This window comes from Olea europaea, chromosome 15 (genome assembly GCF_002742605.1).
Source record: "Olea europaea var. sylvestris chromosome 15, O_europaea_v1, whole genome shotgun sequence".
NCBI classification, from domain to species: domain Eukaryota; kingdom Viridiplantae; phylum Streptophyta; class Magnoliopsida; order Lamiales; family Oleaceae; genus Olea; species Olea europaea.
The window spans coordinates 21,060,176-21,075,667 of NC_036251.1; the positions used below are offsets into that span (position 1 = coordinate 21,060,176).

The 15,492-nt window shown below is 34.1% G+C and overlaps 1 protein-coding gene and 1 pseudogene across 6 annotated transcripts; one reads left to right on the forward strand and one right to left on the reverse strand.

Annotated features, from left to right (window-relative positions):
- The first annotated feature begins 378 nt into the window (after positions 1-378).
- On the forward strand, positions 379-6,062 carry LOC111410449 (B3 domain-containing protein Os06g0112300-like). Of its 6 annotated transcripts, none has more exons than XM_023040783.1 (5): positions 379-565; positions 1,066-1,457; positions 3,406-3,498; positions 5,156-5,299; positions 5,553-6,062. In XM_023040783.1, the coding sequence occupies exons 2-5, from the start codon at positions 1,137-1,139 to the stop codon at positions 5,865-5,867; spliced, it is 873 nt and encodes a 290-aa protein (XP_022896551.1). In that variant the 5' UTR covers positions 379-565; positions 1,066-1,136; the 3' UTR covers positions 5,868-6,062. The 6 variants fall into 6 exon arrangements, with proteins under 6 accessions (XP_022896551.1, XP_022896554.1, XP_022896555.1 ...); XM_023040782.1 differs by having other exon boundaries at positions 381-565; positions 5,153-5,299; XM_023040785.1 differs by having other exon boundaries at positions 381-565; positions 1,066-1,445.
- Positions 6,063-8,867: 2,805 nt separating this feature from the next.
- LOC111411374 lies at positions 8,868-11,215 on the reverse strand (annotated as a pseudogene).
- Positions 11,216-15,492: the final 4,277 nt, after the last annotated feature.

Consider the following 15,492-nt stretch of genomic DNA (forward strand, 5'->3'; position numbering starts at 1 on the left):
CAATTTATAAATTTTACGCCAATAAAACCAAAATAAATACAAAATTCGTGTAATGCACGAGACGCAGACTAGTAGTAATACTTAAATTTACGACTCATCTAATTTTTTTTATTTATTACTTGATTGATTAACCCGTTAAAAAAATTAAAAAAATTAGGTCTTGTTTGAACCACATTATTTTAAAAAAATATATTCTTAAACAGTGATTTGACATCATTTTAATCATATATTTTTAAATAAAATTATATTATACGTAAATTTAAAATTTTTCTTTATTTTTTAACCACATATTTTTTATTAATTTGACATAAATAATGTATTTTTTTCCCAAGCTCAAGCATGGGCTTAGTAAGAAAATGAAGATCTCGTAACCCAATTAAAAAGGCATACATATGCCATTAGAACCCATGCCTGTTCAAGTCATATTCATGGAGCAGAGGCGAACAAGCGGCTAAGGTTTTCTTCCTCGGAATTACGCTAAAAACTGGGGGACAGGAGAAATTGCACCAGTTTATCTTGTGCAGCAGTGATTTCTACTCAACTTCTTCGTCAACAAAGTTGGAAGGTAGTATAGGATTTTTATTACCGTGAAACGGACTTTATATGTTGAAATCACATTCGATCTGATTGTTGGGAATGATGAATAGAATTTTCTCTTGATTTGAGTTTCGATCAATTGAGTGGCTTTGAACATGATAGATAGGTTTTCTCTCGCATACACATGCTTACATATGGAAAGTTGTCGTCTCTTATAAAAAGAGAAAAATTCAGTTGATTTTCATGAAATATAGAGTGATTTTTGACATTAATGGACAAATCCAGTTGGATTTTCATTAATTTTCAATTTCTTATTTCAACGCTATAATGTTGAATTTATTGTTTACTAATTTTCTGACATGTCCTGTTTTGCTTGCTATAACTAAACTTCAGTTATATTTTTAATATCTTCTAAGAAACGAAGGAGATAAAATCTTAGTATTTATGGACTTGCAAAAATTGAAAATTAAGATGAGTTGTTGATCCCATGTCTGCATATTTTTAACTTACTCGGTAATGTTTATGTAGCATTGTGACTTGGGTTAAAGGCTTCTCGCAACAGCTAATAAAAGCTAAAAGTAACTGTTCCTTTGCGAAGGATGTCCAGTTCAAGCAAGGATATTTATATTCCAATGTTCTCTGGAGAACATTTTGATCATTGGTCAGTTAAAATGAAAACAATTTTGATATCGGAAGATTTGTGGGAATATGTAGAAGACGGGTATGAAGCACCCAACCCGACTTTGATGCTGACTGCGGAACAGAAGCAACAATTGAGGGAAAATAGAAAAAATGATGCCAAAGCTCTTTCTATTATTCAACGAGGTGTTTCATCAAGATTCTTTCGTACAATTCTCAATGCAAAAACAGCTAAGGAAGCTTGGGACAATCTACATAAGGAATTGCAGGTAAACTTCAAGGTATAGAATATTGTGCTCCAAAGCTTTAGAGAAGGTATTTTAGGAAACTTGAATGTGAAAATATGTTTGTTATTTTATTATTATTATTATTATTTTTTTTTTTAAGGCAGATCCGATATTTCATAATTACCTTGATCACAAGTTTGTAGTGAATGAGAGATCACGTGTAGATGCCCAGAGCAATAAATTTTGTACATTTGATGTCCAGCATGTCATTGCCTACAAAAATGTATTTGTATTGATATATAATTTACTGATAGACCAGCGAATTTAGAAGGAATTCTCTATTGATTAAAACATAGATAATTCACCCATAGAAATACAAATACAAATCCGTTGAACTAATGACTTAAATTATCCACAAGATGCATCCACTTTCCGCTTGATCTGAATCATTAATTTCCATTTTATCTTCCTTTTAATTTAAGGAGGATAAAATTAATCTCGTATAGAACACTTACATCGTCAATATCTTTTAAGCATTTTATACCCTTTCCGACATCTTGTCCTTTCTAAAGGAATTATTGACTTAAATCATGCACGAAGAGATTTTTCTCCACCACAAGCTTTTGGAGTATTGAGAACCTTCTCCTTAGGTATACTCCTCAGCCGAATTGCATGGACATATCAACTAGGGTGAAATGTCCATGTTCGATACATGTCATTTTGGATACTGACACTCTTTTGGACACTTTACCATATTTATTTTTTCTTGTTTGTAGTAATATATATTATTTAACCCAAAATTCTTATAATATAACAAATTTGTATTCTTGTTTACAAAAATTTCAACAAGATGAATCTATAATAAGTATAAAACTGAATGTGATACCTATGTTGCTCGAATTCTCCAAAAATGGAGAAGTATCGGTGTCGATACGACATGACACACATACCGACACGGGATACGGATCGGATCCTTGGTTTTGCAATCGGACACGGCAGCAAAACGGAGAAGACAATGGAAGGTGGAGTCTTTCTTCTGGCTGCACTGAATTTCATCCATGGAAATGTAGTTATTCAGCCTTGCGTTTGTCTATAGATGCTTCTGGATTTCTGCTTCTAGCCTTGGAAGAAAGAAAACAGTTGGGGAAAGAAGACGAAGAGTGAGGAAGAAGATGAAGGGTTGCCTAAAGAGGGCTAGGACTGAAATGTTTTACAAGGGCTTTTGTTAAGTCCAATGCATATAATTAATGAAATTACAATTATTTTATTGGGATAAGTTGTATGGTCAAACTCATTTAATTTGAGTTTATTTTTGTATTAATTTTTTATTTCTTTTATTTATCTAAATGAGGTGGTTATTTTGTAATTAAAATAATTTAGTGCTATATCTTTCTTTTTTTTATATTAAATTTGAATTTATTTTTATATATATATTTTTTAAAATATATAGGACATTTACATTGATTTTTTCCTTTAATTTTTTTGAAATGTTATTTTTTAAAACGTATCCTCGTACTCGTATCCAAAATTCAGATCCCTTTTAGCCGTATCCCCTTATCTTAATTTTTATAATGAGAAGAATCTGACTCCTAGATATGTACCCGTATCCGACACCCGCACCCGAGTCCAAGCAACATAGTGTGATGCTATAAAAATGAATAATTATTAAAGAATTTAATTGACGCGTCCTGTTAGTACTTTTTTTAAAAATCGCATGTTGACGTGTTCGATATATGTCAGTGTCAGTGCATCATATCTCCTGAGTAACTACCTTCCTTAGGTACTGGCTTTAAATTCATATAATCAATTCCAGCTCATTGTTCCTTCTTTATCCACCTGTAAACCCTCATTGTTCCTTCTTTATCCACCTGTAAACCATGCAAATATAGTGTCGTTACATTCGAGGCATAGGAACATAAATAAATCTGAGCGTTTTCCTCTCTTTGCACAAAAATTTAGCTTTTACTCTGAATTTTATAAAGCTCTTTGTTATTTTGTTCAGATGGATGCGTCGACAATTGCTGCCCAGAAGGTTGATAATTCTCCAAGGATGGAGCCTATGCTAAGCTCTTCTTCAACTCCTTTGATTGAGCATGTAAGTACACCTCTCGTGGAGAAACCCTTGGATGACTTCTTGCAGTCAAAATCGAACATTGAACCCACATGTCTCTTGGAAATTATTTACCTTAAAGTTCAGAATTTATGATATGTGATATTGGTATAAACCAAATAATCTTGTTTATTTAAGGTAGTTGATCGTCTTCTCTAAATGTTACTTGCTATTTACGATGCAACCTTGGAAAGTTGCTTACTTTAATTGAAAAAAAAAAATCATTTTGGGTATTTATATGATAGCTCTTAATAGGGTAGTAATCATCTGTGAGAAGCAACATTTTTAGGTAGCTAATACATATATAGAATAAACTTTGAAGTATTTTACATGATGGAGGTTTCCTTGTTTTAAGTTCATTTATTTAAACTTAGAAGTTGATTGTGTTCATTTACTTGATACTTCAAAGTTGTTCTTACAATTTCTCTTAATACTTCTACATTTAAAGGGTAAAGCTTTTGACTTCTTGGAGTGATAATCTATCTCATGTTGGCCAAATTTGATCGAACATCCTTTTAAGATGCTTATAAAGAGGTAGTAACACGTTTCTTCTATATGTAAAATGTAATTTTGGTGTTATATAACTATGAAACTAGAAATGCTCACCTGATCATCTGTGATAACGTTAGTAAGATTGTGAAAGATCCCTTTTATAAATAACAATGTCTTATGTCCCATACGTTTGGGTCGGTTACAGATTATTTCCACACCACTCCATCTCATTTTTATAGCTTTGTTTGTGAAGAACCAACTGGACCATGTTAGTTTTATATCTTTAGGTTTATATGTTCCTGACTAATTAGCCTATTCTACCTACATTTTATCACTAGCATGAACTTTCTTTAGATTTATATGTCCTGAACTAAGTCGTCTTCTCTTATATTGTTTTCCCTGTTATTTTTCATTATCTTTTGTTTTCTTACATCAAAAAGCTACATTTCACTTTACGTATTTACCCTTATAGTTTGTCCTTAAGTTCTTTCTTAAACTATTCACTTGCATTACCTGGCTCTATTGTTGCTTAATATTTTCTTCTGGTTTAAGGACAACATCTCAAATCACCAACACTTCCTTCTTAAGCTAGTTCACTTGCATTACCTGGTTCTATGGTTGCTTAGGATTTTCTTCTGGTTTAAGGACAATATCTCAAATTACCAAGACAGAAAAGTGTTGAAGAATTCATCAATTCAGGCATCCTTCTTTGATGCAACATTTGATAATAAAAACAAGTTGATTTAATAAATGAAGAAACTCTATAATCATAAATTGTAACCATAAAATTTTATTTTTTATTTTAATAATGTAATTAAGCCAGTTCCGATAACAAGAAACCAGGAGTTGAATTTTGACACTTTATCGGGGCTACTTGTTTGATTTGGAGAATGGAGCTGCAACAGGGAGAACAATCTACCTATTAATTGTAACGAAGTCTTCTGTATTCCTGACTAGTATTGTAATTTAATGTCAATAATGAATTTGTTAGAACTCAAAGAAGAAACCCAATAATCGGACATTTTACCTGTTCTCTTCCCTTGCTGGTTGTCAGTTTTTGCTTTTTAATTTCAATTCATAGCTAGGTAGGGTCCACCATAAGCTTCTATTAAAAACTCCTAAAGCGTCTCTCTGTAATCTGTTTCAGAAGGTTGAAGGCACATCAAAGCCCAAGCCTATGTTGAGCAGCCCTGATATATATCATCTGGATGAGGAAGGAATTACCCCTCTTTTGGAGCTTCCCTTTTATGACTTGATGCTCTCGAAAGCTCATGTGGGACCTACATATCAGATGGTAGTTTATTTTTATTCTTAATATATATATATATATATATATATATATTCTCAAATATGTTGTTCTCTTGCACTCACCTTATTACCATATTTGAAAATGGTGAAGGTTGATTATTATTTACAGGTATAAAATAGTTCTTTGTACTGGTCAAATACTAATGCACTGTTAAAGTGTGGTGATCATCCATTGTACAGAGGATTGCTCATTTTACAAAATTAGAAGCTGATTGTGTTTGTTTACTTTATGCTTGCAGAGCTTTCCTCCGAGTTTGGATTCCAAACTACCTTCTACTACAGTCCCATCGATCATAAAATGCTTTGGCAAAACATGGGAGTTAAAATTCTGTGGGGATATGACACCAAAATGCTTTGATTCGAGTTGGAGAAAGTTTGTGGATGATAACAATCTAGTGGTTGGTGATGCACTAATTTTTGAGCTCCTGGAAAGCAGTTCTGTAAAAGTTATGTTTAAAGTTCAATTTCTAAGCTGCGCAATTCCACCAGAACTGCAAGAACAGATAAATAAGAGTAGAGCTGAACGTCAAGCAATCATTATCGATGACGAGTAGGATATCGAATGGTTTCTGATTGAGAACTATTTGTTGAAAATTTGGAATATTGAATAAGATTTGGTGTTTCAAACTCTTTTGTCATGTCTTTGTAGTTTTTTATTAGCTTGATCTCTACCATTCATAGTTACAATGTTGTTCTTATACTCCTATAAATTCTGTTACTTCTGGAGTAATATCAATTTTGTCATTGCATATCAGCTGAAAGAGAACACAGATGGGAATTCGGCAACTTTGAATTTCAGCTCTCTTTCGAATGCATTGCAATCAATGTTTAGGCCTTTACTGTCATACTATTCTTTGAGTTTGATTCACTTTTAACAAGTATTGACGTGGTCTTTGTAGTTGATTATATCATTTTAAGTCTTCAGTGTTGCATCTCAGCTAAAAGATTACTCAAAGAAGGCTTTTCGGAGTCCACAATAATCAACTTCTAATCTAATTTTCCTTCCAGAGTTCCAATTTTCAAACTGCAGAGTTTTTGTCCAATTTTTATGATATTGGTGATTGTATAACTCACGGTGCTAAATGCTGGCAATTCAAATCCTCTTGCTACCTGAGTGTAGGGGTGGAGCAGTGCTTGTGATGTGTTAAGCATGTTGCCAGTGTTAAAGGAAAAACACTCTAATCTCCTATCAGAAAATTTCCCAATCTTACCCCGAGCAGCCGGGGTTACTCTAATTAGGCTTTTGAAGAACTTGTTTTCCTTGTTTGGTAATTGTAATCGATCTGATTAACCAAGAGATCTTTCCAATCCTATCCAGCACACCAGGTAGTTTTTTGTGATTTGTCTCTCGTCGTTTGCACAAAATACATTAATGAGATTCTAGATTAGATTCTTTAATAGATTATGACCTTTTTGAGAAGTCTCCTTGCTATCAGTTTGTTTGTTTCTTTAACAGCACCAATCAGAAGCGCACTTTATGATTTCAAACAATTGAATCATTGAAACATGGGAAACAAATAATGAAGGATCAAACTAAAGAAAGAACATTTACATTCTGAACACTCGTCACTCACCATCCACCTAAAGGAACAAAATGGCTACAACAATGAGGGGTTAGAGTAATCTGTCGATATGGCGTAATTTGACTAATCCATACTTTTTTTCTAATGGGCATATGGTTCTCAAAATATTTAACTTTTGGTTGTCTATTGCGCATCAAAAATTAGGAAAAAAGAGTTCCAAGACACCAGCTAGATGACTTAAAATTGGAGAAGAAACAATTAAGAAAGACTTAAGTATAGTAGCCATGATGACTTAAAAGTGGAGAAGAAATAATTAAGAAACACTTAACTATAGTAGCCATTTATGTTAACACATTGAAATTCTTTATTATTGGAGTAGAGCCCTTATCTCTGGAGATAATCCTTGTGTTCCATATTTGTCATCGCAAAAAACGTGGTTCGAATTTGATATATTTGTGGAATACTCAACACCTAGTCAAGAGGGGAAAATGTGTAATAGAGTTTGATTAATGAATTTGAACTTTTTGTTCAGTTGTGTAGATTTTTCTTTTATGTATGTATATACATTTCCTTCTCTTTTGTTAAACAACATTTTACTGAAAGAAATCTGGTTATTTTAATGTTTGCAGCATGAGAGGGAATCAACACAAAAAGACTATTTGTGTAACCAATATACCAGGCAGAGTTCATTTGTGAACTCATCTAACATCTTTTGAGCTTTCTGATGCAAGACCTGTGAAAGTTGAACCAGCATGTGATCAGTTCCAAGTAGCTCCAATTTTTCAAGTTTGATTAAGACTAAACCAGAAAAGCTACAGCTTGTCATGTGTGTTGGAGTTCATCCCAGGAAGATCCAGCAATCTGTATGATCACAAATGGAGGTAAAAGTCATTTATTTCCAGTTTGTTGAACTGTTCCAAATTAGACTGCTGATATTTTCTCATGGATAGGTTACCTGATCCAGAGCTTTGGCACACCAGTACTCTATTTTAGATCTGATTTATTACTATATGCATTCAGAGCTTGGATCATATGAGCATTCATCCATCAAATTTACATTATAGATTGATTGAAGCTATTTGCAAAATTTGATAGGATATATATTTTTTATTCCAGACCAAGCTACTAGTGATAATCACTCTATATTGGTTGCATGATATAAATGTTATTTAATTTTTTTTTTAACTAAAATCAATTTGGAATCTTGGATATTACCACAGATGATCAGGTGAACATTTCTAGCTTAATTCTCACCAGATATCTTAATTCCGTTGTTGCTTAACTCGGTATATTATTTTCCCAAATTTTTGTACTGGCTCCCTGGGAGCACTGCAAGAATCTCATTTTGATCCTAAATTCTCAAATTTTGCTATAATGAACAAACTCTATAGATGTTAAGAGGGTAGGGTAGCCTTCTCTGTCCCGCACTTCAATGGAGTTTTTTGAAAGGCAGGACAGAGATATGGTCTCACTTACTCATTTATTATTAGTTATTAACTAAATTACAAAGGTTAAAAAAAAAAAAAATAATAATAATAATAATTTTTGGGGTGGGTAACTAGTTGAGGAATCCCTGTCACATTCAGGACGTGACAATGCAGGGTGGGACATTTTGTTAACACATGGGTCTCTACCTCATATTTCTCTTTGTTTATAATCCTTTTTCGTTGTTCTTTCTATGAAATTCTTTGGTTATTTGTGTTATGTAAATCTACCTATCATGCTTATGTTGGTAGAATATTTGATTTCTCAACATGCAATTTATATTGCCACATCTAATTACAAAGTCAATTGCATTGATATGTTGATTGTATCAAAATCGTATGTGGAATTCCTTGTTTATTGCAATTTTGTTCAATTATAAACCAAACCTGCCATATGTGGGTTTCAAATTAGAGTAAATACAATGACAGACCTTAAACTAGAAACCAAGAACATAAATTATTTCATTTATTGGAAAAAACTTTTAATGGGAGATAAAGATATTAACAAAAAAGGTGAAAAATTATCAAAAGCCTTTGATATGGAGTATCAGAACATACAACCTGTTCGAGCTGGCATTCTCTTGAAGAAATTGCTAGGAACATATGGTAACTTGCTCCGAAACCTGGGGGGTCGCAGAATATACATTCCCGCTACTAAAGCCACAATTCGAAATGGAGTCGCATAAAGAACCACTGATGCACATAGGCAGAATAGAATGAATAGATTTGTAGCTCTCGGGTCTGTCCAGCTAAGCAGACTCTGAAATCTCTCCCCCTGTGTGGATATGTCTCCCACTACTGTCTGAATTCTACTGCTACAATTCTTAGCCTATCATACCTCATTCGAACAGCATCATGGGGCCTAGATATAGGGAATGTGTCAAATTCTTCATCAAGCTCGTCCAGGTGCACTGCTTCTGCCCAGGAAGGCTTTGTGTCCATTGAGGTGGATGCCTCGGACGATACCTATAGTTCCATAGTCCTATGAGGAACATGTAGAGGCAGACCGTTGGCAGTATCAACTCAGGGTAACAGATTAATATCAGAAATAGAATGTGGACTATAACTGATGTTACGGGATTCTTCCACTGACGAACATCGGTAAACCATCGATTCACAGATATATTACCAGAAAGAAGTGATGTGATTCGGAAGAAGTTAGCCTTGCTTCTTATACTCCACATATGAGATTAGACATCCAACATGTATTCCACCAGCTCGACCAAGCGTCACAGCAACAATATTCGTAGTCTGGAATCTCAAGTTGTTTACTTGATTGATTGTGGAAGGATGTAAATGCATATGGGGCAATAAGGGGTGCCCATATACGCATATCTTGTTAGCCAGGGACAGGCTAGTGAATCTAATTGCAAGTTGGAGGTCACCCATTTTCTTAACCCCTGATGGGTGCAATACAAGAAGAGGATAAGAATGTGTATAGATGTAGTGAGCTTCCAGGGTAGAGAGTCTTATGCATACCTTCCCAATCCGTGAGTCTTTGTATCCACCAGCACCAGGTTTGACTTCCTAAGTGGCAATTGTCGAAGACCACCAATGTTATGACTGTACATGGATCATAGACTTCCCAAGTGTATTGTTCATTCCATTTGGGTCTGAAATTGTTGAGAGTAGTTGGTGTTCTAACCCTTTTTGGCCATATTTGGCCACACAGTAAGCATCTGTAGTTGCCTTACCATCCTTCATCTTCATAGGGAGAATGTGTACCTAATATTCCTACTTCTAGTATTCCCACTGGTGGCTTCCAAAGCTACTTTGCTGTTGGCCATAGATCGCTTATGTACATTGCTGATTCGTCCAATATGTGGTATCCATCTTCAAGACAAACCCCCAAGTGTATTCAGCTTGAAAATTTAAGCTCTTGCCTCCTATCAACTTCCAGGACACCGAGCCCGTACTTTTCATGGTTGAACCAGAGAGACTGCACAGGCCGGTGATCTAGCCACTTGTCGAAAGTAGTAAGAGGTAGAGCTATTGTTCCCAATATATCATCTTTTGAAGGGTGAACCTGATCCTCAATTGTTAGGACAAGCTGCTCTTCAAATGGCTAAGTAGCAACAAAAATTATATCTTCATTCCACATAGGGTTTGCGGTTTGAGTTGGGCATATACCAGTTCTGAGGACTTGATTTCCCACCTGGACTTTCACAAATACTTCTGGGAGGCGACTACTGTTGTTAGGAATCATGTCCTGAGAATCAATCATGTTTACTCTCAAATACCATAGTTGTGGTGAGACATAGACCTTGGACCTGATAATGAAAACCCCCTCTCTAACAAAAACAGCATCAGCATGCCAAGAATTTGTAAATGCTTCATCGGCTTGAGTTCCTATCCAAACTACGAGCATGATTTCTCCCCTCACCTTCCATTTTCCATGTCGATCCTCCAGTCTGTACCACTGAGGAGCCAGGGGCCTATTAGGTGGACCCTTGTGGGCACCTCATTCAAGTCGTAAACCACCCTCCCTAAGTAATCGTCTCTTCCCACCATCTCTTTATCCTTCACGAAAACTTCTAATACTGATGATTGGATACGTTCCTTAGAAAATGCGTACACTTGGTTCCATTCTGGATTCATCTTTTCTAAATGTTTTATTCTTCCTTTATAGTTACGAAGTTTCACTTCAACATAAGGATCACAGCTGCCAGTGATAGGGCTAGGTGGAAGATCTTTAGCCTTAACTACTTGAACATAAAGATAAAATATTTGCTCAACAAGGTCTTACGTGCTTGTCGTTCTTTCACGACTTATCCAGCCTCTGCCACCATAAGCTCCTCCATTCGTCTATTGCTCACCTAGCTGGGGACTTGCATCTTTCACCCTGTAGTCATCTTGATGACTTGTAGGAGGTTGCAGATTAACTGGATGCTGCATTCTTGATTGGATGCCTTCTAGTTTCCTTCCCACTGAAAGACGTGGTTGCTACACAACTTGATATTTTTGAACATGATGAATAGATGCCGCTCTAATTTTATCAAGGTCTTCGATCACAACCTTGTGCGGGCCTAAAGTGCAGCTAGAAGTGCAACAGGGGTATTTCATGTACGGGCCTTAAAGTCTTATATGAGCCAGGCTAGGATTAGTATAAATAATATGTTGTAACCCTATTTTTACTATTGAATAAAATTATCTCCGCTTCGCTCTCGTGGACGTAGGCACACCACTGAACCACGTAAATTATTGTGTTGATTTTTCTTTTTCATTTCTTTATTATTGTGCATAAAATCCAACAATTATGATTAGGTTAAGTCTGTACTTTTTGGACAAGTTCTTGGTGGCAATACATATGCGTCCACGGTTCATCATAGAATATTGCAGTAGCGGTGAGGGGAGAGGATTCTATTTTCGTTTTTGCTTGTTTTTGGGAAAAATCTTCTCTGTTGGACTTCTTCAACCTTGTATTATAGTTGCACAATTAGATACCATTGATGGAAACCATTCAAATATTCCTAAAAATGACACGTCTGATTTTATGAAGTTACGTTTCGATTTCAACTCGTGCTGGTAAATAGAAACTTGAATGAAATATGTTTCTAGGAGGGTCACCGATGATTGAATAAAAACTTGGATAATTTTCATTAAAGGTCATGTTGTTCTTAAATGACCAATATTTTAGTCCATTTCTATACCGTGTAGAATTTTCAGCGGTTTCCACCTATCAGGACTATGCTAACACCTATTTTAATAGGCTAAGGATGACTAAGTTACAAGTCTTATGTTGGGGATGACGTTGTGCCAAACTCTAGGTGAGGGACTATTGCAGCAATTTTCCCAAAAAAAGACATTTTACCACCGGATTCATCGCACCATCTCTAAGGTACCTAGTTTAAAACACCTTTTGAGATTTCTTTTTCTTTTATAAAAGTCTATAGATTGATTAGAAAAATAATGTAAATCTATTAAAGAATATGATCCTACGTCTTCCATCATGAGTCGTTCATATGGATTGACCTGATTAACAATTCATTAGTACGAATTTTGAAAGATATGTTTATTATCGAGTTCAAAAGTTGACTTCGTGTCTCCCTCAGTCTCGATAGCAAGTATCCTTCACATGTCTTGTATATATTCATGTATATAAATCCACTAAAATATAAAAGTGTTTGGAGCCATCTTTTTACGCTAAAATCTCACAAAATGCAAGATTTGAAGATTTGAAGTAAAGATTGGTAGTGGATTCAACTACATGAAGATATCTGAGCATGTAAAGCTGTTTAAAGCTATGATATCTTACATTCATGATCCATTTGGCAAGACTTCTATATTTGCTTCTTCTTTTTTCCTTTTTTATTTCTTGAATAGCTTCCTGAATAAGTTATTTAAATCAATTTCCTGTAATAGCTTCCTGAATAAGTTATTTAAATCAATTTCCTGTAAAACTCTTCTAACAAAGCAAAGTACGTTCAAAATATTATCTAAATATGTTCAAAATCACTTAAAATGTATTTGGTTTATGCTTAAGACTTGAATGTCTCATATGATTTATTCGATTCTCTTAATCTTAACAAAAAGAATAATTGGATATGCTTTTATCCAAATCCTTGACGGATATTAAATACAACAAACACCCTATTTTACATTCCTTGAACACTATGTTTCATTGATCTACAATTATTTCTTGAACAAGTTGGGTGGGCAAACATACACTTGCTGTAGGAAAAAATGAGTAAATGACTCATTTTTGCCAAGATTTTTGGTGGGACCCGTTGGTCCAATTTGGAAGATCAAAGTTGATTTGTGTTCTCCCCCGTGAGAGTATCAAAATCATATATTTACTCGTCAAAAATGAAAATCGGGTGAATGAGAAATTGGAGCTCAAAGTTGACTATTGGAAGATGATTTTATGTGGGAAAATAGCTTTTGTCCCATATAGGAAAAGGAAAAAAGCAACAACCACTTTAAATATGGTGGCACATTGGAAGGGTGTAATCATGTGTAGCATAGAGGCTCTCTCCACGTGCGCGCGTAGGGGGTGCAAATCTTGGACCGAAATAACCTTCAGACCTTGAAATTGTGTGCGTACACGAATGTCGGACTGAACGAAGCACAAATTGCCCCTTCGGAGAGCCCACGTTTTGCAATTTTTTTCTTGCTTTCTCAACCTGACTTTTGAGTTTTTGAAACTTCCAAAATTCCCAGAAATTGAAGTGACTCCAATATTAATTGCCATAGAGTTAATAACAGATTTATGCTATATTAAATCTCAAGTTTCCAGCAATTTACACAGATGGAAAAAGAAAAATGTTTTCTTCCTCACTGTTCAGAAAAAACGTCCCTTGCAATTTCTATCTGTGTCTTTGTCCAATAAGGTCTTGATTTGTTGCATACGCATATCTGTCCAGTAAGGTCGTTGTCATATTGTTCAGACACTGTATTAGTTTGCCGGAGTAGTTTTTGTGGTGCTCAGATTCTACGGATTTTGCAATTATATCCTGGGAAACAGATGTTCAAATTAAATCTCAAACACTTACGGTGAGGGGACGAATCTGTTTTAAGGAAATTGTGTTCACATAGGCCTCGAGTTGAAAATTTATCTACTATTTATTAAGTTTGCATTTTATTCTTGCAGATAAGGTCGTTGTCATATTGTTCAGAACGTTTGCAACAACAGATGTTCAAATTAAATCTCAAGCACTTACGGTGAGGGGACGAATCTATTTTAAGGAAATTGTGTTCACATAGACCTCGGGTTGAAAATTTATCTACTATTTATTATTAAGTTTGCATTTTATTCTTGCAGATTTATTTATTTATTTAGCGATTTACACGTTTGCAACATACTTGACTCATAAATTATTTGTTAAATTTATATTAGAAATAGATAAATAAAATAAGCTGTTTTTTTTTCTAATTCGTTATATGTGTGAAAATAGATTTCACATATACGGTATTTCTATTTGTAAATGAAAAAAATTATGTTATTTTAGTTAGTGTATGAATAAAAACACTTTATGCAAATTCTGTGCAAATACGATGAGTTTCGTTGCCAAATACAGTGAGCTGCCATATACGATGAGCTTTCTGTAAATACAGTAGGTAGCATATACGGTAAGCTGCAAATACGATAAGTTGCCTGTAAATACGGTAAGCGCCATATACGGTATGTGCATATACGGTATGCTTAAAATTGATGTTTAAACTGCACGTAGAACATGTGATAATTCGTTTTCATTAACACCACTATATTCCAACACTTGCCTCAAGTCCTCGTGAACAAAAGTAAGTCAACAAATGGCTGCCCAAAATCAATGAATCAAACAAGATAACAAGACACTGTCCACCATTTTTCACCACAACACACAATATCTTCAATCCCAAATAATTTATTAAATACACACCTTTCTAATAAACAAATATTTCAGTGTAATATCCCAATGACAAAGCTGCACTTCTAGCATTTAAACGGAGCTTCTCAAATCCAAACCCAATTCCTACATGGGATCCTGATTTTGATCGGAGAATTTGTTATATGGGCTTCTAGCCCATGAGAAGATAAGTGGCTCAAATCTATTAGATATTGTATTTTAGGTCACATTATACACATATATAGTTAAAAACTGTGGCTGCTTTTCCTACTTTCTCTTATAAGAGCCGCTTTGGAATTTATTATTCATTCTTGTAACCCTCATTTTCACATTTGGTTGAGTTAAACTGTTCCTAAATTGGTTTTGACTTTTGAATACAAAATATTTTCTTTTTCATATTCCCTCATTATTTTATTAGTAGTAATATATTTTTAAATAATATTTTGTCACACTGTAGTTTTTTTTTTTTTTGTCTCCATAAACGACATCGTTTTCTATTTTACCTACGGCTTACATGCTTTGAATCTGACACACAATATTTTTTCTCCATTTCTCACGCTATCAACTACCATATCCTATAATTTCATTAGTAATAATATTTTTTTAAATAATTTTTTATATAAAAGTTATTCTTTATTTCTAAAATGTAAAAAGTTACTATAAGTAAAAAAATCACTTTAAGTTATTTAAAAGTAATAAAAAAATCTTATAATTGTAAAAGCTACTTATAGATAAAAAAAAATATTAACTTCAACATTTTTAAGTAAATATTTAGAGTTTAAATTAAATATTAATAAAAAAAATTACACTATCTAGAATGTAAAAAGTTATTTATAAGTAAAAAAA

Excerpts from the sequence above, each read along its gene's own strand:
- LOC111410449 (XM_023040782.1), top strand. The coding sequence starts at position 1,137 with ATGTCCAGTTCAAGCAAGGATATTTATATTCCAATGTTCTCTGGAGAA. Across the intron at positions 3,499-5,152 it reads CAACTCCTTTGATTGAGCAT|AAGGTTGAAGGCACATCAAA; the intron begins GTAAGTACACCT and ends AATCTGTTTCAG. Across the intron at positions 5,300-5,552 it reads TGGGACCTACATATCAGATG|AGCTTTCCTCCGAGTTTGGA; the intron begins GTAGTTTATTTT and ends TTATGCTTGCAG.